General features: G+C 43.2%; 1 protein-coding gene across 3 annotated transcripts in view; it reads left to right on the top strand.

Moving 5' to 3' along the window:
* Window positions 1–25,305, top strand: part of CFAP92 (cilia and flagella associated protein 92 (putative)) — a 194,734-nt gene that overhangs the window by 65,371 nt on the left and 104,058 nt on the right. For 2 of the 3 annotated variants that reach the window (XR_014225599.1, XM_082265897.1), the window contains exons 6-7: window positions 11,578–11,765; window positions 14,369–14,479. Coding sequence is in view for 2 of the 3 variants with exons in the window: in XM_082265897.1 (XP_082122023.1) it covers window positions 11,578–11,765; window positions 14,369–14,479 (299 nt within the window). In the remaining variant the exon portion in view is untranslated. The remainder of the gene's footprint in view (window positions 1–11,577; window positions 11,766–14,368; window positions 14,480–25,305) is intronic. The other variant, XM_082265898.1, reaches the window with a different exon arrangement.

Below are 25,305 nucleotides of genomic sequence, written 5' to 3' on the forward strand. Positions count from 1 at the left end.
CTCTAGTTGAAGCAAGGAAAGCGACTTCCAGAAAGATTTATCATCGCACATGGAAGTCCTACATTGCATGGTGTGAACCTTTGGGGTTCCGTCCTCGTTCTTATTCGATTAGTCGAATATTAGCTTTTCTGCAACAAGGGGTTGAGCAGAAACTGGCCTTGAGTACTATCAAGGGTCAGGTCTCAGCATTAGCTATCTTCTTTCAGAAGCCTTTGGCTACTCATTCCTTGGTGCGGAATTTCATCCAGGGGGTGCGACATCTGGCTCCGCCAGTGCGCGCGCCGTTACCACCCTGGGATCTTAATTTAGTATTGTCGGTTCTTCAGAAACCTCCCTTTGAACATATTAGGGAGATTCCTCTACCTACGTTGTCCCAGAAGGTGGCCTTCTTGGTGGCTATTACTTCTGCACGCAGGGTGTCATAACTGGCCCCATTATCTTGTCGTTCCCCATATCTGGTGGTTCATAGAGATAAGGTGGTTCTTCGTCCGAATCCATCCTTCCTACCAAAAGTGGTTTCAGAATTTCATCTGAATGAAGAAATTGTGTTACCTTCCCTGTGTCCTAAGCCCAGTCATCCTCGGGAGTTTGCTTTACACTCCTTGGATGTGGTCCGGGCGATCAGGGTATACTTGAAAACGACAGACTCGTTTCGCAAGACGGATTCACTTTTTGTGATCCCGGATGGACCCAAAAAGGGGTTGCCTGCATCTGCCGTGACCATTTCCAGATGGATCAGACAGACGGTAGTACAGGCTTATTCTATTAAGGGTCGGGAGCCCCCGTTCCCTGTTAAGGCGCACTCCACTCGGGCGCTTAGTGCGTCATGGGCCTTTCGCCATCAGGCGTCAGTGGTCCAGGTGTGCAAGGCGGCTACCTGGTCGTCGGTGCATACCTTTACAAAACATTATAAAGTTGATGTAATGGCATCGTCTGATGCCTCGTTTGGCCGCAAGGTTTTGCAGGCCGCAATTTGAGGAGACCAGTGGTCTACCTCGAGGGTTTTTTCCGTTGGAAATTTTTCTTTTAGTCTCATTCTTTGTTTATAATGAGCCTTTAAAACTTCTAGTTTGGCACCGGTTGGGCCTTCTAGATTGGATTTGATTTTGTCAATCCCACCCCTCATTTGTGGCACTGCTTCTGGATGTCCCAGCTCTTGAGAATCAAGAAGACTACGTCTGTCAATGAGCGATAGAGAAAAATGGATTTTTGTAAGATCTTACCGTAAAATCCTTTTCTCTTAAGCTCATTGACAGACGTAGTACCCGCCCCTCTATCATTGAGTTGGGTTGGGTTAAATTCTCTGTTACTGCTTTAGAACAGAACTGATTCCCTGTAGCAGAGAGAGGGAGGATATACCCTCAGGGACTGCCCCTAAGGTGGAGCCAGAACGTTTTGTCTTTCTGCCTAGTCCTACTCCTGTGGAGACAACATAACCCAGCTCTTGAGAATCAAGAAGACTACGTCTGTCAATGAGCTTAAGAGAAAAGGATTTTACGGTAAGATCTTACAAAAATCTATTTTTTTGACAAGTTCTCTATTAAAAAAATAAAATCTCCCCCCGAAGAAGATCCATTGTCAATCACAACGCCCACCGGACCCAAAAAACAAAAACCTCCGACCCCGATGAGGGATACCACTGTCTGCATGCTCTGCTGTCTGACAGTTCCTAAATATCTAAGGGGAGGGGGGTCACCCGGTGATGTCACCAGGTGGCCCTTCCCCCTGTGACGTCATCACCCCAGCATGCTCCTGTCCGATGATATTACAAGGGGGTGGGGCCACCCGGTAATGTCACTTAGTGGCTCATCCTCTTGGCTGTTTTAGGACTGTCAGATGGAGGAGCAGGCAAATGGCTGTAGCCTTTGTCTGGGCTGGAGTTTTTTTTTATTCTTTTTCTTTTTTGGGTTTGGCGGTGCAACAGGTGTTGTGATTGACGATGGATCTACGCCAGGGGAAATTTAAAAAAAAATGTATTTAGGAATTGTTAAAAGCTCTTTTAGCGTCTTTATTCACTTTTTACACTTTTCCGGTGAATGGGTAGGGGTACCACATACTCATTCAAATGGGGGGGAGGTGGGAACTGGGGGCCCCCATGTTGAGGGTATGTGACCTAGTATGGTTCAGAAGGGGGGGGGCTCGCTCGTCCCCTCCCTTTCCTAAGCTGCATAATCAGATAACGGTCTGGTATGGATTTTGGGGGGGGGACCCCAAACCATTTTTGTTAAAAAATGTTTGCGTTTTTTTTCGTATTTTTTCTAATTTTTCTTTTTTTTTACATTCAGTTGTCAGCAGGGAACCTGCGTGGCGGCTGCCCACTCCTTAGCAACCATGCTGGCTATTAAGGACGCTAACAAACAGCGCTATTTCATTCCTTGAATAACACGTGGCTGGATCACAGGTTATTCAGCAAATGTATTTATTTAGCTTTGTGTATTGACTTTTAGAGTCAGTTTGCGGTATTTACTGTACATTTTTATATTATGCGGTAAATACCGCATAAAATGACTGTGAATTGACATTTTGAATATTGCATGCGATAAATGGAAAACATATATCACGTGATCCAATTATCTCATGCCATCTTCTTTTGTGAATTGGGCCCCCTGTCCCATAGACTCCATGTGAGAGCATATCTTTCTAATGAGAGGGAAATTCCCTCTCGGGCAGCTGTCATGGGAACAAGTGTCCCTGTTGATAGATTTCCCCCTCTGTTCCTGTCCTGTGGCAACTCAAACACTTTGGATTTACCCTTACTTTTATTGTCAGTGACATTGATAATCAGGACAAATAAAAAAATCTTCCTAATGGGAACACAGACAAAAATAATAAAATATGCTCACTACCTTTACAATATCTAAAAAAAAAAGGTTTGCCTTTACCTATATTTTAAGAGCCCATGTACACCATTGTGGTGAAGTGGAAATGCTTATGACCTATGTGATGTGGGTGAAATTTGAAAGGTGAGGGCACTTTTTGCAGCTCCAAGAAAGATGTAGCCGGCAACTCGAGAATCCCATGAAAGTCTTTATTTGCTACATAAAGGTCAAGATTAAAACCTGCTGATGCGTTTCTGCATACAGCCTTGTTCACAGCACTGTTTGCACAATAGTGGTGGAGCACAAGTGTGATATTGGAACAGTGGTCACTGGATTTGAAGTTTGCTACATTAAGATGGAGAAAATTATTTGATGCTCACTGGCGTGTGAGTTTGGAGTGACACAATCACTACTCTAGTTCTGACACAATCACTACTCTACTTCTAGTGACCCTAATGCAGAGTGTACTCTGGCTACCAGAGAATTCACAGTAGCATAACAAATGGAATGGAACAGTTAGTGCAGAGGTGTGTAGCCAGGGGGTATTAAATAGGTTGCAGACATGTGAGGGGGGTGGGGTTACAGAGGATGGTGAAAGGGGGGGGCAGAAATGTGCTGGGGGGTATGGAGGTAGAGGGGGGGGGCTTCAGAGATGTGCGGGTGAGTACATAGATGTCCTGGCAGGGGCAGAGATGTGCTGAGGGTTAAGGAGGCTTGCTGAGGATATGGAGGTGTGTTGGGGGATACAGAGAATGTTGAGAAGTGCAGAGGTGTGTGTGTGGGGGGGGGGGGTGTAGACATGTGCAAGGGTGTGTAAAGATGTTCTGGTGGGTATGGAAATGTGCAGGGGGATGAAAGTCTTCTGGGGCTATGGAGTGGTTTCAGGGGTATCGAGATCTGCTGGGTTTACAGAGATGTGATGTTGGTACAGGGGTGTACTAAGGGGTACAGAGATGTGCTGGGGATATGGAGGTGTGCAAGGAATATAGATGGGTGGTTGGGGGTACAAAGGTGTGCTAGGAGTACAGGGATGTGCTATGGGGTACTCAGGATATTCCCCTCACTTCCTGTCTTGCTGATGATGATTTCCCCAGACAGGAAGTGAGGAAAAATCTGCAACAGGGACACAGAAATAATTAAGGTTTCTGGTCTTCTCCTACTCTACTAAAATAATGCATTTTTATATATGCCCACAGTTGTACATATACACATCCCTTGTATATGTGTGACTGGAGGGCGGGGAATGCCTGGCTATGAAAAGCTGTCTTCTTGGACAGCTTCCTGGAAGATTAGCTCAGGGGGTTCAGACTCCTGTCCAAACAAGTCTGAGTTCATCCCTAGTTACAAGAACTGTGACATGTGTGCTGTGCATTCAACAAAGAGGCTCGGGTTCTATTTAACAATGTTCCTTTCAGCTCCCCCCAAAGTGAGCACAGTGCGGCCACACCCACTATTCACCACTGTGTGGCTACGGTCTAGACCTGCAAAAGTACTAATACAGCAAGGATATTAAATACATGTGGCAGCTTGGTTGCTTAAAGCAGCTCTCCGGCCCAGTTGAAAACAATTAAAAGTTAGCAGCTACAAATACTGTAGCTTCTGACTTTTAACAGGACACTCAACTGTCCGGGGGTCCAGCGCAGTCTTCACCCGAACCGGTTTTTCGCCGAGCTTTGGGTCCCCGCCGTCAGCATGTTTACTCTGGGCAGCCGGCTGTAATATCTTGCTGCTATACAGCCAGCTGTCCACTGCGCATGTGCAAGCCGTGCTGTGCTTTGTAAATGGTCCCGCGGCCTTCTAGGACCCGTGGCATGTTCCAGAAGGTTGCGGGCAGGAAGGGGGGTGCTGGCGAACTTCCCTTGGTTGTGCCATGGGAAGTACCCGCTACCCCCTCTTCCCCAAAAAAATTGCCAAAACGAGGAGGGCATAAACCGGAACTTACCCTTTAGCCTGGGTTCACACTGTTGCAAACACAGGCATCGCATGTGATTCACAGCGCATTGCTGTGCAGATCACATGCGATGTCTGTACAATGCGAATTTATGGCTGAAATTGCATTGAATTTGCTCAAAAAAGTTGCAGGAACCTTTTTTTTCCCCGCACTGGAATTGAATCGTATGGGTGTTCATACTCATGCGATCCGATTCCTGTCTGAATTCACAGTTCACACTGCAATCTGCAAACCAATCTTGGGGTGTCATTAACTTTGTATTGACACCTGCAGCGGTTCGCAGAGGGGAATGTGAACTGCCTGTGGGGGAGATGCGCACGCTGGTTCTCGCATCGCAGTAGTGTGAACCCAGGCTTAGGATGAAGTTCTGCTTCAATTCTTATACAATTAGTGTTTTTTCACCATTGCTTTACCAGGCAGAATGATTTTTCACATAGTAAATGTCTGCAATCAGTATTTACATGTTTACAGTTACTACCTGTGTGTTGTTTTTGTGCACTTTTGCTTTTGCTTTTCTTTAGCCCCATAACCACAGCTTTCCTATTTATGTTTATTTAAAGCATGGCATTAGGTGCATCTTGTAGAGACATGCCCATTTTAAACAAATGTTCCACCCCTAATAAGGGTCGGTTCTATGCCTATAATGGTTTGCTTAATATACAGCAAAAAAAAATGTGGCCTGGAAATTTTTTTGAAAAGTTAACATCTATGAAATATGTTATTTTCTAACTGGCATATTGCATCCCTGCCAACCAGCTATAGTAGACAGCACCCTTTAAGGCAGGGACAGGCAACCTTTGAGAGGCAGAGATCGATCTACTTGAACAACATAGAAGAGATCAAAGATCGCTGGGTTGTGGCGCCCCTATTTTTTTTTTCAGACTTTACCTAGCAAACCCCCAATAAAAAGTAAAGTTAGAAAAATCGAATAAAACTAATGCTGCAGTAAAAATATATACTTAGACTACCTTAAGTTATCTTCAGCAAAAACTCTGCATTCACTTTCATTCACCATTTTTTCATGTTTAGGGAGTATTTGATCACCCCCAAAAGTCTGATGCAGGAATCCATCATGAAGGCAGAACAACTGGTACTGGAGGCTGACTTGCATAACTAGTTTCAGGCCTAGCTGTCTGGTCTGAACTCTGGCAAGTGGAAATAATATGTAGGGCAGTGTTCAGGGGTCAGCAGAGGTCAATAGACATTAGGGCAGTGTTCAGGGGGTCAATAGTAGGCAAGGCAGTGTATAGAGGTCAGTAGTAGGTAGGGCAGTGTCCGGGGGTCAGTGTTAGTTAGGGCAGTGTAAGGAGGTCAGTAGTAGGTATGGCAGTGTTCAGGGGTCAGCAGTAGCTGGGGGAGTGTACAGAGGTCAGCAGTAGGTAGGGCAGTGTACAGGGAAAAGAAGGGCAGAGAACAGGGCGTCAGCACAGCACAGGACAGGGGGGGGCAGCAGGGCAGTGTACAGGGAGATCAGGAGGGCCCAATACAATGATGTTAGGAGAGCACAGTACTGGGAGGTCAAGAAGAACGGTATTGGGGGGTCAGGAGGGCATAGTACAGGAGGGATCAGGGGGGCATGGTAGAGGGGGCACATGAAAATATTGGGGCTCAGAAGGGCATGATAAAGGGAGCCTCAGAAGGGCACAGTACAGAGGGGCAAAACACAGGGGGGGCTCAGGAGGACACAAAAGGAGTTTACTTATTCAGCACAGTGCAGGAAACCTACTGCAGCTGATGTACTTGTTCTGGCCCCTTCCGGCTCTCTTCTCTTGTCCATTTCATATGATGTCATCTAAATGCTCCTTAGGTGGACTGTAGAGGGAGCCAGTGGAAATTGGCACAGTGCACTGTGGAGATGAGCTCAGGCTCATTCGGACACAAGCCCGAGCCTGCTTAAGCTATTCTGACTGAAAGCCATCAAAGCTGGCAGCTAAACATAAGCGGCAGAAGCCATATCCCCCCCCCCCTATTTAAATATAGCTGAAAAAAATTCCCTGGGTACACTTCGCAGCATAAACTAGTACTGAGGAACCCCTAAGAGTCTTATGGGACAGATGTGCAAGTGGGAATTGTTGCATATGAGAATGTAGGAGGATCAGATTTGGCAGGGTGTTATGTGCATGCCATTTTTAAAATAGTGGAGGAAAGATAAATCACCCATTGCTATGGATTTGTGAATAGAAAATAGCGATTCTGAAAATGCAATAATAGTATAGTTTTCAATGAAATGTTCACTTGTGATGTTAATACACAAAGTTTGGGGTCAAGTGGGATTGCCCATGTGAACAAATTTAGTGGTTTTGAGTTGAAAAGACCTGTATAACTGGACTTTCCTAAAATAAATGGTAGAAGGTAGGAGTCCTAAGGAATCATGCTTTAAGCAACAGGGGGAACAGGTAGGACAAAATGAAGCAAATTTCATGTTAAGCATGCACAGTGAAGGATATAGGTCTAGGTTAGCCTTTCCTGGGGGAAAAGTGTTTTGTGGCCTCTTCCCATTCCTGGGAAATGGATTGGAAATATGCACTTTATAGGCACATAAGTAAAAAGTATCAAACGTTATTAATATAAAAAAATAACATACAGTTTAAAAAAGGGACAAGACATAAAAAACTTGGCATGAACAATATAACAGAATCATAGACCCCAATAACAATGCTGGTCAAGTAGCCAGATCTCCCAGGGGGATAGTGACAGATTGTTACCAAAAGCACATTGGGGATGTCAGCATGGCCGTTGGGCTATATAGTGGGGATCGGAGTGCCAGCTTGACATGTTTTGCAGAGCCACTTCTTCAGGAGCATAACTCACTACTGGGCAGTAAAAAAGGCTGGTAGGGATGGATGATCAGTGCATGCAGTGTGGATCTTGCCAGAAATACAATGTGACCAATAAAGCTAGTAGGTAGGCCTATAGTTTTGAGTTTAACATATAGAGGGGTCCCAAAGGGGAAAGCAATAGATGCTTGAAGGTATCAAAAGTAGTTATTGTCTGATGGAAGCTTCCTGATAGTAATAATCACCCCAAAACATCTGCGGTAGTAATCGTAGTATTCACAAAAAGGACTAAGTGTGGAAAAGTATTAGATCCGCAGAGTAATAATATGAATCTGCTATTTGATCCACAGTGCATCCGTCATTAAGGTTCACAGAAAAGTCAATGCCTTCCCATTCCTCCCCATCCAGTTTAAAGGGTAACTCCACTTTCATGGGGAAAAAAAAAATAATATAGCATAAACAGTAGAGAATGTCACAGTTGTAAATACCTAGGGAACACTCCAATTTGACAATGTGATTTATTTGTAAGTTGAAAAACTGTCATGATCTAACAACTGATCTAGAAAAAGTATGCTTGCTCTAAACCAAAGTTGAAGGTCAGAGATAGACTTAAGCTCAGGGAGCTGGGGGTTATTCCTCAGAGGGGTGTAAAATTCGGAGGATACTGAATCAGTAAGATGATGAAAAATGATATGTGGAAAGCAGAGCACATTATCCTGATAGAAAATTAGGTTTTGTTGGTTTGAGAGTTTAAAGTAATAATAATTATAATGCAAATCTTTGTTAGAGGATGTCCTTGGAGAATTTATTTGAGATTCATCTGTCTTCATTTTGGATTGATGACTATAATTTTATTCTGGAAGTTAACAGATGAGAGAGAAGTTTCAAAATTCCTTCATAAAGGTGGAAATTCTCAGAAGTGAGGACAAATAAAAATAACGCAATGTAGAATTTCATTGCATGTGGTAATGAAACAATGAAAGTTTTATTATGAAATTCTGATAGCATATAGCTTATGAGTTTTGGTATATTACTGATATTTAATCCTCAAAATATTGCAGTGTACTGCATTTTATTGCCTTTTAACACACTAACCAGCATAGATTATTTAATTTTCTGTAGAACAGAACATATGAAATGCATGCAGTAAAATACAGCACAAATTAAAATACATCACACTGGGCTTCCCGCCCCACAATATACTACAGAAGAGAAAATTTACCCTAACATTAGTGGGTACAAAAATACATACGGTAGCCGGTGCAGGACCTGATTGTGGTTTTGGATCCGACACTATATGCTGGACACGATCCCTGTAATGGGGATCACTGCATTGTGGTAAGAGGCCAATCTCATTCCTTGGTGGTGGATTCTCTGCACTGGGCTATCAGAGCTTGGAGTGTTTTACCTTTCTTTTGGGATCACACTTTTCTGAAGGACTTTTAATACCCTAAGTCTTTGATATATGTGAATATCATTATTTTTATGGACTGTGCGGTTCATCTTATGTTCATTGTTTTAAGTGCTACACCATCTATATTTTATACAAAAATACATTCCCTGACATTTGGCAACATCGGTTCTTCCATTAACCAATTCCCATAAACCGACGTACCTGTGCGTCAGCTTGAAGAAGCGGATTTTACCGGGGTGATGCCTGCAGTTAAAGGCATCATCTCGGGACTGTTTTTTTTTTTTTTTTTTTAGAGCCAGCGGTCGACTTTCTGATGATAATCGATGCTGCTCAACAGCCGCTCAGCCGTTATCACAGGGAGCGGGAGGGCTTGTCTTTGTCCACCCCCGCCGCCGCTCTGCCTGTCCCTCTGGCACAGGTTTGGCTTTGATCGGGTCTCTGATCAACGTTCCTTCTGGTTTATGCGGCTACCAACGGCGCCAAAATTAAAAAAGTGACAGTATTCGAAAATGCAGATTTTGGCGTTTTGAGTGCTTTTAGTATTTTAGTATCTATACTCCATAAAGAGTATCTGTCACTGCCTATTACTGCCCCAAGGGATGTGTACTTTCCATGTGACAGCAATAAAAGTGAGCAGATTTTTTTTTTTTTAAAGCAACAGTGAAAAAAAAAAAAATAGGAAAAAAAAGTGTAATTTCTTCAGCGTTGTCACATGAAAAGATATAATAAAATATGTACAAAAACGTGAGGGGTGTACTCACTTTTGTGAGATACTGTGTGTGTGTACATATATATATATATGTGTGTGTGTGTGTGTGTGTGTAATGTTTGGGGGTTCTAACTAATTTCTTTGCAAAAAATACTGATTTTAACTTAAACAACATGTGTCAGAAATAGACTTGGTCCTTAAGTGGTTAAAAGGGTGTTTTCTACAAGACTAACCTTCTTTATAAATAGGGTTAAATTCCCTGTGCATTTGCCTGGCATTCACCTAAAACTTTTGTAAATAGAGTTTGATTTGCCAGGGCTGAGATGTTGACTTAACTACATGCACATGTTTGACACATATGGGGCTTTTTATTTATATATATATATTTTTTTATTCCTTTTCAATAACTTGAAATTTCCTCCCTCCTCCCTATATATAAGTAATCTGGCATGTTGTCTGCTATCCATGTAACAAAGGGGCAGTAAACCTGCAGTCCCCTGCCATATTATACCAATGCCCTTGAGCAAAAGGTGGGGGGACTTTGAGAGGGATCCTCCCCCCCCCCCCCCAAAAAAAAAAAGATCCCCCTCCCTAAAATGCACTGGGTGTTTTGCCACTGCTAGTGTCTGAAAGCGTTTCCAGAGAGGGTGAGAGGCTTATGTGTCTCCTTACACCACATGTTTTAGGGGACACCCAATCAATTTACAGTGTCTCCAGGTCATAGGTAAAATGTAGAATTAGTACACAAAAAATACACAATTGAACAATAAATATAATGTTTTTTATTTAATTGCTGTGAGAAACGTATACTGTATTAAAACTTAGCAGAGCATATTTATATTGATGCAGAGTTTAGGCAGGAAAAGGGTGCCTGAAAGCCTGAAACAGCCCAAATAAAGACAAGAAGAGACAGGGGGTACTTTATCTGAAAAGCTGTTCCAGGCCAGTGACTCAGAAAGTACTGATTCACCATAACTGCTGAAGAAATAAGGGAAAGTTAGCTGCATCTATACTTTCCATTTCCTTTGAAAGTGACAGTCTGTACAGTGGTACTTTTTATTTAGGACAAGTACAGTTATCCCTATTGTATACTGGCACCTTACCCCCAATACCCCCACACCTATATTTACCTGTCTATGCTCTGCCAAGATTATCACCACACAGACTTCTTGGCGCAGCATAGCCTCTTTATAAGATTTCTTCCAGTTGCGTCCTGATCCTCTTGCACATTCTGGCTGTCTTTCCAGCAGTGAACAGAATGAATGGAGAGCCAATGGCTCCTGCTGCTGCCTCTGTGGCCTATGAAAGCAGGGAGAGAGGAGAGTGTTGATGCAGACAGGCACAGGGCTGGATCAAATTAGTTATTTGGGGGGGGGGGGGGGCGATACTGCTACTGGGACATTTTTTTTACCTCATTGAGGGGAATGCATTAAAGCAGAACTGCACTGCATCTAAGCGCCAAAAACGCCATTGAATGAATTTTTGATATTCAGATCAAACTCCTACATCCATCCCAAGTCTCCATGCTTTCTTTTGATGAGAAATTACTTTGAAAAGCACCCCCCTAGCATTTCTGACCATGGCATCTTTAATAAGGGCAGGTGATTCATGTAGCATTTACTTCCTGGAACCCATCTGCCCTTAGCTCAAGCATGAGGGTGTGATGCTTACTTAGATGAGAAAACCCCTCCTCCCCTCCTGAAGAATCCTGGGATGTATGACATCTTTTGCCTAGGCATGGAATATGGAAGTAACAAACAGGTAAAAAATGTTTTGCCTTTAGAACCACTTTTAGCTGTGGAACTCACAGTATAGTAATTGTTGGTGACTAGAAGAGATCAAATGCACAAGATATGTTTGGTTCTTGAGAGTATAACGTATGTTATTTGCGATCTTATTTTGGTCAGGTCTGAATTATCTAATATTGGCTTATCTGCCATAACCTTATCAGAGAAGCTACCAGCTGGACCTAATGAGAGGAGCAAGTCAGCGGGGAGCCAGAAAGATGTGAAAGCTGATTTACAGAAACTCCACTTGAACACACAATCCATTAAAGATCGTAAAACAGATGTATCCTCATCAAAGGGTGAAAATTGTACTCTAGGCTGTTTCAAAATGTCCAATACTGTATACTGGGAGTTTAGGAGACTCATACCCATAGTGTAGGCTGCAAACTAGCAGAGGACATCGGTTGTCCAATGGGTGTGGTGGCTTAGTGCTATGCCAGGTGATTCTAAGTAAAACTTCAGCAGCTGAGTTTACTTTTTTTTTTTTTTATTTCAGTAGAACAGGCAACTAGTAGTAGAATGTAAAAAAAAATCCCAAAAAGTAAAGTTTTTATACTTTCTAGACAGAGCAGGAAATGGATAAAATTCCTTCTGATTTTTTTTTAGTGACCCATTAGGAAGATTTACCTTAATTTCCTATCCTGTAGACGCAGCAGGAAGTAAGGGAAATCCCATCATAGACCGTTTAGCATCTATTGTTTATTTGAAATATAACATCTTACATTACAGGACACAGGAAAGTCATTCTTAGACCCATCGGTTGTGGTCTACCTCCAGGTGATTAGACACTGCAAATAGCAAATCGGAAACCCAGCCCTGCATAACCCCTCCCACTCCCAGCATGCCTCCATTTTTTTATGCTAATGTCTGTAGGTGAATTGTGTCCAGATGTTTTGTATGGAATCTGTCTGGTCAGTGAATGCACCCTTCATTGGGGGAATTTCGATCTTGATAGACATCAAAGATGCCTACCTGCACATTCCCATTTTTCTGCTTGACTAGCAATATCTGCGTTTTGTACTGGAGAACAACATTTTCAGTATGTGGCCTTTCCACACCACTAAGTGTGTTTACCAAGGTGCTGGCCCCAGCACAGCACTCCTTTGAGATCAGGATATTTCCATTCTGGTCCTGCTTCTGCGGTAACATCAGACAGACTGTCAGTCAGATGGAGCAGACTCTGAAGAGCTTTGGCTGAATCTTGAACTTCCAAAATGCTGTATTGGATCTGTTACACTGCCTGGAATATCTGGGCCTAGTCTTGAACATGGCAATTTTTTTTTCTTCAGTAAGAAAAGTGTCTGACCCTTCAATTCCAAGTACAGGATCTGCAGTCCTTGACTAACTCCTCAATTTTTTTCTGCATGAGGGTATTGGGATTGATGGTATCCTCCTTTTAGACAGTTTGGTATGCCCAGTTTCACTCCTGACTGTTGCAACTTAACACTCTAATAGCGTGGTACAAGCAGGCTCATTCCCTGCATCTGACCAGCAAAACCAGGATGGCCCTGGAGTGTTGGTTGTTGTCCAGTCCGGCACTGAAATCAGGGAAGTCCTTATCAGTAAAGGGGACATGGTTGTCAGAGGAAGCACAGCTACTAATCAGTGTTTTGGAGCTTATGATGAACCAGTCGTATTTTAGCGCTGGAACCCTCTACATTGGTATCTCCCAGCCAAGTTCTAGTCTGATAATGCCATGGCAATGCTGTAAATACATCATCAAGCCAGCACTGGAAGTCAGGCTGCTCTCAAAGAAGCAGAGCTCAGTCTGATCTGAGCAGAACTCCATGTTTTGGCCCTGTGCATGGTGCATATTCTAGGTGTGGAAAATTGGCAAGCGCAGTTCCTCAGCAGTCAGAATCTGGATCACCAAAAGAGTGGTTTTTCCACCCAAATGCGTTTTGGACGCTATCTCAGGTGAAGGAAACCCAACATGGAACTTCTGGCCTCTAGATTTAACAAAAAAAATTGACTTGTAGCCAGAACCAAAGATCCTCATGCCTTTTGTAGTGAATGTGTAACTTTGTGGGATCAGCTAAAACTGATTGATGCTAATCAAAGTTTCTGACTCGCCTGTTCTGGAGCATAGTGAGGGAAGACATTGGTACTCGGACATAGTCAGGCTTCTGGCAAACTCTCCATGGCCCCTGCCAGATTGTTTGGAACCCTTATCTCAAGGACCTCATGTTCCACCATGCTTCATGTTCACTGGCTTTAGCAGCTTGACTGTTAAAGCTCAGGTCATGAAAGTCAGGGGACTTTTGGTCTTTTCTACCTTGTTGAAGGCCAAGAAGACGTCTTTCTGTATGGTCTACCAGCGCACCCGGAAAGTGTACTTTGCTTGATGCAAAGGGAAGAAGTTTCACCCCAGGAAGTATTCTGTGGGACATGTTTTGTCTTTCCTTCAGTCAGGTTTAGCAGTTGTTGCCATTGTTTGTTGTGTTGCCTGCCTCTCATGGAATTGCTTTTGGACATCCCAAGTTTCTTGAAGTACATCACAGGACGCAGGACCATTCACTCAATGTTTATGATTAATTCTATTGCTTTCTAACAAACCTGAGGCTGGCTGAGAATGGGAGGGGGCTATGCAGGACTGGGATACAGTTTTGCTATTTGCCAATGTCATTCACCTGGTGGTGTAACTTAACCCAATAGTATAATAATATCTTTCCTGTGTCCCGTGATATATTCTGTACATAAGTGGGAGAATGTGGTCTTAAAAATAATTTCTATTTTGCCCCCCCCCCCCCTCCACCCAATGTCCTCTCCTCTGATGCTCCAGATGTGTTTGATAGTGGGTATTTTAGTAATATGCAAAGCATTTTTGGTATGTTTTATGCAAGCAAGTTTGTTTAAATCTCTGGGTAGCATTTTCAATATTTTCATGGGGTTTTATCTTTTTCCATTGTAGTCACGAAACAGTCATTGACAGAAATGCTTGAAAAAACCCCAAGTATCCGATCAGTCCAAATGGATCGAAAGTGTTTGACTTTAGGTATTAGCTTCATGCCACTTCTTGCAGGTGAGTACAGTCTGTCTGTCTGTCTCTGGGGTTGAGGTTTCAGGCATAGTGGGGGGGGGGGGAGGAAGTGTAGGTACAATGGGGACAGGGGAGGCCCTGTGTAAGCTACAGCAGAAGCTGGGTGGGTAGAGAGGTGGTATGAGCTGATGGGGCCAGAAATTAGAAGGCCATGTCCCATTGCAACACAGACTCGCTTGCTGCAGGGACCACTCTGGATGTGCTTTATACTAGGTATGGCTGTTGTGGATTGCAGTGGTCTACATTTAAATATCAAGGCTACTCCCAGGTTCTGGAGCCATTTTAAGTTATCCTAGAGTGGACCTATCATTTAGTGATAGTGTTGCTGGTCTCCTCTTATCTGCGGCAATCTTTGTTGATACTGTCAATCAACTTCCAGCACAGGAAGTCTTGCAACTCTAATAAGTTATTTGTGACTCCTATCTCAATCAGGTAATTGCAGCTGAGATTGAATTAGCTTGAACATAATGAAATCACATACTACCTGCTATTTTGCCTCCCACCCCCAAACCCCCACCAAGTCCTCAAAGTATACACATCAAATGGCCAGCAATGCACATCAAAATATTAAAGTCTTCTTCACGCTGTGCTGTTCCATTGTGGTGCACTACTGCATACATACATGCAGGTAATCTGTAATGCATTAGGGCAGTGATGGCGAACCTTGGCACCCCCGATGTTTTGAAACGACATTTCTTATGATGCTCATGCACTCTGCAGAGTAGCTGAGCATCATGGGAAATGTAGTTTCAAAACATGTGGGGTGCCAAGGTTTGCCATCACCGCATTAGGGTAACAACAAAAAACAGCCTTTTTTTTTAAAATGGGGAGCACTGCAAAACAAGGTGCATGTGTTGTGGTGTGATTCTATTGCCACCTAAAGTACTTGTGCATTTGGGGGTTTCCATTATAAAATAATTTAACCAAAATGCATCCCATACAGTGCTTTGTGTTACAGTTGTGATAAAATGCACATTACCACAATGCATAGGTCTAAATAGGTAGATGGCTTTGCATTTGCACTTTGAAGAACCCAGTAGCCCTGGCACTCTGCACCCTGTCATTGCATCTTGCTGACACCCACCACCCCTATCACTGCACCTCTGACGCTGAGTTTCCCTGCCTCTCAGCACCCCTGACACTGCACCCTTTTTGCCAGCTAGCAAATCAGCCACTGAACTGATTTCTCTGTCCCTGCTGTCTCTTTTCACTTTTTCAGGGATATGCAGAAAGGAGGAAAAACTGAGCCTGGAGTTTCTGGACTCTGCTCACTTCCTCCTCACCTCTTCCCCAGTGCAGCCTATAGAAGCCTGTTAGTCGTCCAGCCTCTGGCATGCTGTGCACCAATTCACCTTACTTCCACTTACAGGATGATTGGACGCTGGCAAATAGAAAAAAACTGTAAGCCAGCCCAGGATAACCCCCTCCAACTAATGGCAACCCTCCTTTTATTTGCTAGTAACCTTCAGTTCTGCTATGTAAAATACTATCAAATTAAACCAGTGTTTTGTGCCAAAATCAAAAAAAAAAACAAACAAATTCCTAACTAATGTAGCTGCCCCTTTAACTGAAAAATTGTCATCTTTACCAAAAAAAATAAAGCACAAAAAATGTGGTGCTTACATACTGCATAAGTGAATAATATATATCTCTGTAATATAATTAATGTTAATGTTTGTGAAAAGCGTAAACTTCTATAGAAAAAAGTCCAATGTGATGTGACTTTTCTATTTAATCCATGTCTTCACCACTTGTGCCCAGACAAAATGCTCACTCACCAGAGATGTTTAATCTCTTTTCAGGAAGGTCAAATTGTGCTTTTTGCCCTCAGAGGCTCTCAGCACCTTAGGATGAGACTTCCTCCAATATAGGTATTATTAGACTCATATGGTAATTATACAGGAGATAGGATGATTAAAAAACTCATTGTGTAGTAATTATTAAAACATGGGGATCAATAAAACATCAATTGTTACACTCACTTGTATATGTGCCTCAAACTATACCCCCAGAATAGTCAGGGCTAGTGCATTTAAACAGCTATATCCTCTAAACTGACCCCTGTTTAGTGTACCGGTAACATGAATTACTTACCTTGTAAAGTTCTTGTCCAGTGCAGCCATCTGCGGTGTGGGCAGCTGAAGCCGCAGTGTCCCTCTTCCTGGATTTCACGAGTCCGAGAATGCTATACCCTCGTCATTTCCGGGGCAGGCGCGTCATCCCACAGCTGGTTCCGCGTCATTGCGTATGCCCAGAAGCTGTTCTCCATCCATCAGCAGAGAATGACGCGCCTGCACCGGAAGGGATGAGGGACACCGGTGCAGGCGCATTGACTCCTGGGATTGATGACACTCATCTCCCAGGAGTCAATGCAAAGCAGGAAATTACTTCGGCAGCCGCTGCCGAATAAGGAGGAAGTGGGAGGAATGGAAGTTATTTTTCATTAAAAATAAGGTAAGGGAACATAAAAAAATAAAATAGCCAAATCGAGTTTAGAACGGCATATAGGTATGCATGATGTGAAGTTGAAAATGTGGCTGGAACTCCACTTTAATTCCCCCCAAGATCTTCTTTTTTTTTTTTTTTCAATCAAGACTCTTCTCTACACTGCTTCTACAGTTGGTTTCTCCGATTGCAGCTGTCCAGCACAGCTGTCCTCAGTCTGGAGTGCCATGTTCGAATCCTGCGGAACTGGTTGATGTGGGGATAGCCTTAAAGTGACCCTTGGGCACTAAGTTCCATGTTGGGCACTTTCCAGACTCTTTTTTTATAGTAAAAGTTAGCTGGGATTTGCTTTCCAGGTTCAGAGACGCTCCTCTTGCCTCCGCATTAGCCCTGTCCTTAATGATTCACTTTGTGAGTGTCAGGACAATCAGGAGTTACCTCAAGTACATAGGTCTCAGGGTTCCCTTAAAGTTCAGTTTCCTCTCCCTCAGCGGAAGGAACTCCAAGCCAAAGAAACAGACTGCAAAATCATCTTCTCCTTTGTCCCTTTGTTTCTCTTGTACTGTCCACGTCTGGACTCCCCAAGCTTGGCTCTCATTCTGTTTTTAACCCTTGCGGGTGCTTGGAGTGCTTGCATTCTAGATTTGGAGGTGCAGGAGGTGGTATCCAAGGGTTACAAGCTGCAGACAATACAGCAGTTTGAATGGATCCTGAACCTTATAAATTGTCCTGTTCCAGAAACTGTGTCATAGGTGGGTGATTACTGGATGTGGACCTTCTGGCAGATTTTTCTCTCCGGGTATAGTATAGGGATCCTCTAGTGGAAGCAAAGGGTGCTCTTATTTCTTTGTGGGATCAATGCACCCTGATCTATGCCTTTCCTCCCTTGAAACTTCTTTTTGTCTGCTTCAGAGTTTAGAAGGCATTCCACTGTTCCTCATTGCTTCAGACTGACTCCAGTGAATGTGGTACAGCTTGTCAGATTGTCAGGATCTTCTGTCTCAAAGACTGATTCACCATCTATATTCATGGTCCCTGGCTTTAATGGCATGGCTATTGAAGCCCAGGTTATGAGAGAGAGAGACATTTCTAAATGTATAGTTCTTGTGATGATATTCCCTGCGGGAATTAGACCTCCCAGCTTTTAGCATTGGCTGTGGAAGGCATACTCCAGTTTTTATAAGTCTCGGGCTTTACTCTCTAAGAGTTTCTTCATTTGTTAAATCTTTTCCTTCCTGCAGCGAGGTCTGGTTTCTTGAACTTCATTGAAAGTTTTCTTGGTGTCCATTGAGGAGCACAAGTCCTGTACCTCTCCATTTTTGATCATGCTCTCAATACGGCTTTGCTACTAAAGAAAGGTATGCTGGGCTTGACTTCAGTTATATATTTTTTTTGGTTTGTTTTATTTTGCCAGTGTCTGATACTCCTTCATGTGGCAGTATAACTGAAGGTGAAAGACTTCCTTTGTCCCTTAATGCACTCAATGAAAATAATTTGCATTGTGAGTAAATTCCTATTATATGGCACTGAACAATAATGAAATGGGTGCAAGAGTTCCCTTTATGCAGTTGCCGGGGTCTACGCCATCTGATACAACATATGACCTTCCAAAGCGATTCACCATAGAGGGGAGTCCTCTCATAGGAGGCATATATCCCCTGCTGTCTACTTGACACTGTTCCCATGTTGAAGCCCCCTAGCTTGCAGGGCATCGTGATATCTCATTCAAGTTTAAAAGGAGATCACCTGAGGAGCCCCCCTGGTGCATATACAGTCAAGCTTACATCTTACAGCTTTGAGTTAAATGTTGGGTCGATCGGCCAATAGCCCCAAGGGCAATTCCTGAGCAGCCAGTATCCTTCTTTCTATATACAGGAACTTATAGGCAAAATTATTCACGATATAAACAATATACCCCTGAAGAAGCGGATCTTTGAACCCGCGAAACATGTTGGTTTATTACCCGGTGCTTTGTTTGTGAATCACCGGTCTTTGTATATTGCTTTTGCCGATTAGGTTATATGTGTATACAATTTGCTACACTGCTCTGTAACTTTTATGCTTCATGTTTACGTCTTGTCTCAATATGTACCGTTTTTTAATATAAGAATAAAGCATATATTTTTTTTACATGGTGGTTTCCATCAATATCTATAGTACCGTAAAAATCCCATTAGCCCTCAATCATTCTTTCTTCTTTCTTATCTTTTTCCTTTTTTTTTTTTTTTTCTTTTTTTCTTTCTTTTTTCCAATCTTTTCTCCAATCTCTCTACTTTCCCTTCTTTTTTCCCCCCACTTTTTCTTTTTTCCCCTCTCTTTCTTCCCTTCCCCCCCCTTTTTTCCATTCCCTTCCCTCCTTCCCTTTCCCCTTCCCTCTCTTTTTCCCTCTCCCGTTCCCGTTCCTCTACCTTTCTTTTTTCTTTTTTTCTTTCACTTTTTTTCTCCCTTCCCCCTCTTATCTCCCCTTTTCTTTTCTTCCCTATTTTTCCCACACTCTCATTTTCTTTCTGCTGTTCCTTTTCTTTCTATTGTACAAGCACAGCTTTGGGGTTGGGCCCCTACACCTGGGTCCCGCACAAACCTGGTCTTGCTCTAAAAGATTGTACTGCTGAGAGAACATCTCTCAATGTGAGTTCCGCAGAAGGGACAACCCTTGGTGTACATGATACAGCAACCCCTGGATATAACATCTTAAGAATCTATTGTGGACCCTGCCCCCAGCATGTAGGACAGTGGATGATATTGGAGGGTTTTTGGGGATGGTGCAAGCAAAATGCTCCAGTTTACTTGCCCCATTCTTGCTTTTATCTCGCTGTTGCCTGTGTGGCATCTGACCTAAATCATCTTGAGTCTCCTCCTGTGCTGTCCTCATTTCTCTGCGTCATGGTGTATTGCAGCTGGTCACAGCCAGATATGGTGCTTCTTGAATCCCTGGATGACAAGGATGGGGAGGAGATATTCAGGTCACTCAAAGCCTCTAGCCCAGTGATGGCGAACCTTTTTGAGCCCAAGTGCCCAAACTTTATCACAAAACCAACTTATTTTTTTCAAAGTGCCAACCCTGTAATTAAACTGCAGACACCCAGCCACCCCGGAGATGACCGCACACTCCAAGAGTGATTGTAGTCAATTCAGCACTCACCTGGCTCTGGTGTCCAGTGTCAGTGTGCCTGGCAGCAGCTTCTCTTTTTGTTGGTGCCTTTGATCACCCTCCTCACTCTTGATGGTGTCCTCTCAGCACCATCCTCTTGCTCCTCTCTGGCTGGTTCAACTCCAGGCCACACTGTTGTGGCCTGGGCACTCTTTCATTTCTGAACCACCTCGCGTGCCAACAGAGAGGGCCATGTGTGCCAGCTGTGGCACGTGTGCCATAGGTTCGCCATCACTGCTCTAGCCAATAAGAGAAAGGAGTCTCACCAAGAGCTCTCACGTCAGTGCCACGCCCCTCTAGCTCAGAGTTTTAGCTCCTTCTGCAGCTCATCTCTACCTGAGTTGGACCCCTCTATGCCTGGCCTAGAAAAGGTAGACATAGAAGGGAGCAAGGAGGAACCAGAGGCAGTGCTATAGGAGGTTGCAGGAGATTTCTCCCCTCCGGGCTCCTATAAACTTGAAGTTGCAGCTTCATGCAGTATGCTTGCAAATGTAGATATGCTCACTTCTGTTGTGCACAAAAGCCTTGACATTTTTGAACTTCAATAAGTGGTCTGACCTGGTGGTTGATCCTGCCATCTTAGTCTAAACCCCTTCAGCTCGGGGAGGTTTTACTCACTTCATGACCAGGCCATTTTTTGCTATTTGGCACTGAGCTACTTTAACTGGTAAGTGCACGGTCATGCATCACTGTACCCAAACGAAATTTATATCAGTTTTTCACACAAATAGAGCTTTCTTTTGGTGGTATTTGATCATTACTAGTTTTTTAATTTTTTAATATATATATATATATGGAAAAAAGCTGACATTTTTGAATTTTTTTGCTTTAAAACAGATCCATTAAAAATAAGAAATCACATTTCTTAATAAATTCAGGCCAAAATGTATTCTGCTACATGTCTTTGGTAAAAAGAAATCCCAATACGTGTATATTGATTGCTTTGCATGAACGTTATAGTGACTGTGATTGTGCGGTGGGCAATCTGACAGTAACTGGATTGGAACTGACTAACTGGCACTGACATCACTAATACAGTGATCAGTGATAATACTATACACGCACTGTACTAATGGCACTGGTTGGGAAGGGGTTAACATCTTGGGGTAATCAAGTGGTTACGATGCGTGTACCTAGCATGTTTAATATGTATATTATGTGCTGCTTTTTACTAAAAATCTCTTTGTTCCTGCTTTACAGTAAAAATAAACAAAGAGATTGTTCTCTCTGTACAGAGCCCCGTGTTGTTTGTCAACACAGTGCTCTGGGCTGTGATTGGACACAGCCGATCAGCATGTCCTGATTATGAATCATTGGCAGGGACCTGCTGACAAAATCTCACTGCCCCTGTACCTGGAAAAAGCCAGTGACTTACAGATATGTGCCTGTAGGAGCCGCCCATGCACAGTACAATGTGAAGTGGAATAAAAATGATAAATGGTTTTCAAAATTATTTACAAACAAATATCTGAAAAGTGTGGTGTGCATTTGTATTCAGCCCTCTGGAGTCATAACTTTATAGAACCACCTTTCGTTGCAACTACAGCTGCAAGTATTTTTTGGGTATGTCTCTACGAGCTTTGCACATCTACAGAGTGACATTTTTGCCCATTCATCCTAGCATAATGGCTCAATCACTGTTAGATTGTATGGAGAGTGTCTATGAACAGCAATTTTCAAGTCTTGCCACAGATTCTCAGTTGGATTTTGGTCTGGACTTTGACTGGGCCATTCTAACACACGGATATGCTTTGATCTAAACCACTAAACCATTCCATTTTAGCTCTGTCTGTGTGTTTAGGGTCATTGTCCTGCTGAAAGGTGAACCTCCGCCCCATTCTCAAGCCTTTTGCAGACTCTAACAGGTTTTCTTCTAAGATTGCCCTGTATTTGGCTTCATTCATCTTCCCATCAACTCTGACCAGATTCCCTGTCCCTGCTGATGTAAAGGATCCCCACAACATGATGCTGCCACCATCATGTTTCACTGTGGGGATGGTGTGTTCAGGGTGATGTGCAGTGTTTGTTTTTAGCCACACATAGCATTTTGCTTTTAGGTCAAAAAGTTCAATTTTGGTCTCATCTGACCAGAGCACCTTCTTCCTTATGTTTTCTTTGTCCCCCACATGGCTTCTCGCAAAGTGCAAACGGGACTTCTTATGGCTTTCTTTTAAAAATGGCTTTTGCTACTCTTCCATAAAGGCCATATTTGTGGAGTGCATGACTAAAAGTTGTCCTGTGGATAGATTCTCCCACCTGAGCTGTGGATCTCATCAGCTCCTCCAGAGTTACCATGGGCCTTTTGGCTGCTTCTCTGATTAATGCTCTCCTTGCCCGGCCTGTCAGTTTAGGTGGATGGGCATGTCTTGGTAGCTTTGCAGTTGTACCATACTCACCTTTTTTATATGATGGATTGGGCAGTGCTCCATTAATATACAAAGCTTGGGATATTTTTTTATAACCTAACCCTGCTTTAAACTTCTACACAACTTTATCCCTGACCTGTCTTGTGTGTTCCTTGGCCTTCACGATGCTGTTTTTTCACTAAAGCCCCGTACACACGTACCGATCGTCGGCCGAAAAGCTTCGCCTGACGACCGATCTGCCGATTGTAGGCTTGTTAGTATGATGCCTCCGACAGCTGACAGCGCACATTCGGCCGAAAAGAATCTGTCATGCAAGCATTAAAATTTTTGTATGCCGACACCAGAGTGGCCGATTGTTCGCCAGTCAGTACAGATTTCGGCTGACAGACCGCAGATTTGCAAGACTGGGCATGCTCAGAAAAGGAAAAACACAGGGAAAGTTAACCATTACATGACATCACTTCTGCAGTCGGCTATAGTCGGCGGACAAAATTCTTGTGCAGTCTTTTGCACTTTTCAACAGACACCGACAGCCCTGGACAAAAGACGGCCGATCGTTCGCCGACGATCGGCACGTGTGTACGGGGCTTTAGGTTCTCTAACAAACCTTTAAGGGCTTCACACAACAGCTGTATTTATACTTAGTTTGAATTACACACAGGTGGACTCTATTTACTAATTAGGTGACTTCTGAAGGCAATTGGTTTCACTAGATTTTAGTTAGGGGTATCAGAGTAAAGGAGGCTGAATACAAATGCACTCCACAATTTTCAGACATTTATTTTTAAACATTTTTGAAAACCATTTATTCTTTTTCTTCCACTTCACAATTATGTACCACTTTGTGTTGGTATATTACATAAAATCCCCAAAAAAATATTTACATTTTTGGTTGTAACATGACAAAATGTGGAAGATCTTAAGGGGTATGAATACTTTTTGAAGGCCCTGTAGCAATTAGTGCGGCATTGACAATATGTATGCATAATAATATATACGTATATCACCCCTATATCCTAGAAATATATATAAATTAAAACTCCAGCCAATTATTCTTGAATATCCCACATCCAAAAAATGTCCAATGGTGCAACAATCAGTCGTTTGTTAACCACTTGTCTACTGGCCACTTTTACCCTCTTCCTGCCCAGGCCAATTTTCAGTTTTTAGCGCCACACTTTGAATGACAATTGCAATCAACACTGTATCCATATGAAATTGTTATAATTTTTTTCACACCACTGGGGGTATTTAATCACCAATGGGTTTTTAATTTTTGCCAAACAAACGAAAAAAGACTGAAAATTTTGAAAAAAAAAAAACACAAACATTTTCCATAGTTTGTTATAAAATTTAGCAAACACGTAATTTTCCTCCTTCACTAATGTGTGCTGATGAGGCTACACTGATGGGCACTGATAGGTGGCACTGGTGGGCAACGGCGTGAAGGCACTGATGAGGTGGCACTGATAGGTGACAATGATGAGGAGGCGCTGATTGGCAGCACTGATGGGCACTGTTAGAACTGCACTGATAATCATTACACTGATAATCAGTGCCCTGATTACTAGTGTAGATGTCCCTTTAACACAAGCCGGTTATCGGCTCTCTTCTCCCCTCCTCACGCTGTCAGCATGCGGAAAGGAATGCTAAAAACCGGCCTGTGTTTACATCATGCTCAGCTGTCATTGGACACAGCTGATCACGTGGTAAAGTGCCACTGTAATTGGCCTTTTACCCCAATCCATGATCAGCAGAGCGCAATCACAGGAGGTCATCATATGACGGCCTGCAGGCAACTTTAGAACTGTATCATGTCCTCAGTCTCTGACCATCTCCTGTATCATGTCTGCAGTCCCTGACCATCTTTTGTATTATGTCTGCAGTCCCTGACAATCTCTTCTGTTATGTCTGCAATCTCTTGTATCCTGTTTTCAGTCTCTGACCATCTCCTGTATCATATCTGCCATCTCTGACCATCTCTTGTGTCATGTCTGCAGTCTCTGTCCATCTCTTATATCATGTTTTCAGTCTCTGATCATCTCCTGTATCATGTCTGCAGTCTCTGACCATCTCTTGTATCACATCCTCAGTCTCTAACCATCTCCTGTATCATGCCCTCAGTTTCTAACCATCTCCTGTATCATGTCAGCAGTCTCTGACCATCTCTTGTATCATGTCCTTAACTGCTAACCATCTCCTGCAGTGTGTCTGCAATATCTCACTTAAACACATTGCTAATAGTATTAGCTATCTGTGTATGCCAAAGATAGGACAGTGCAGGGGAGGCAGAGAGTAAAAGAGGGCACTGTGATCAGAGAGATGGGGGGGGGGGAGACTGGGGGGGGGGGAGACTGCAAGGGGCAATGTGATGGGGGGCTGTGAAATGTGTGCAATACATATTCTTGAAAACATTTTTGTGGGTGTTTTTACATTTTAAAGTAGGGGGTTGCCAGATATAGGATCTTCCCCGGGTGCCAAAGGCTGTAGGTACGCCCCTGTGTCCAACCAAGCAAGGGCTTCTCAAGCTTGGTTGATCTCCAGCCCAGACTTTAAAGCAGTATTAAACCCAAAATCAGCTTACCATTTCTTAGATGTGATGTCTTCATTCATTTTCAAAAAATGTGAGAAAGACTAGGACAATGAAAGGGTGCATAGTGCACCATGGCAAACATGGGACATAACCAGTAGGAGGATCTTAAAGGACGTTTGAACAGAATCTGCACCTGCTGTATACATTTCAGACATCTGCCACAGTCATTGTACTCACAAAATACTAATTACTGTGCCCCAACTTATACTCTCACAGACCCAAATAAACCTCAGGACATGGGACCATTTTTTTT

This window comes from Pelophylax lessonae (genome assembly GCF_965119305.1).
Source record: "Pelophylax lessonae genome assembly, chromosome: 8".
Lineage (NCBI taxonomy): Eukaryota > Metazoa > Chordata > Amphibia > Anura > Ranidae > Pelophylax > Pelophylax lessonae.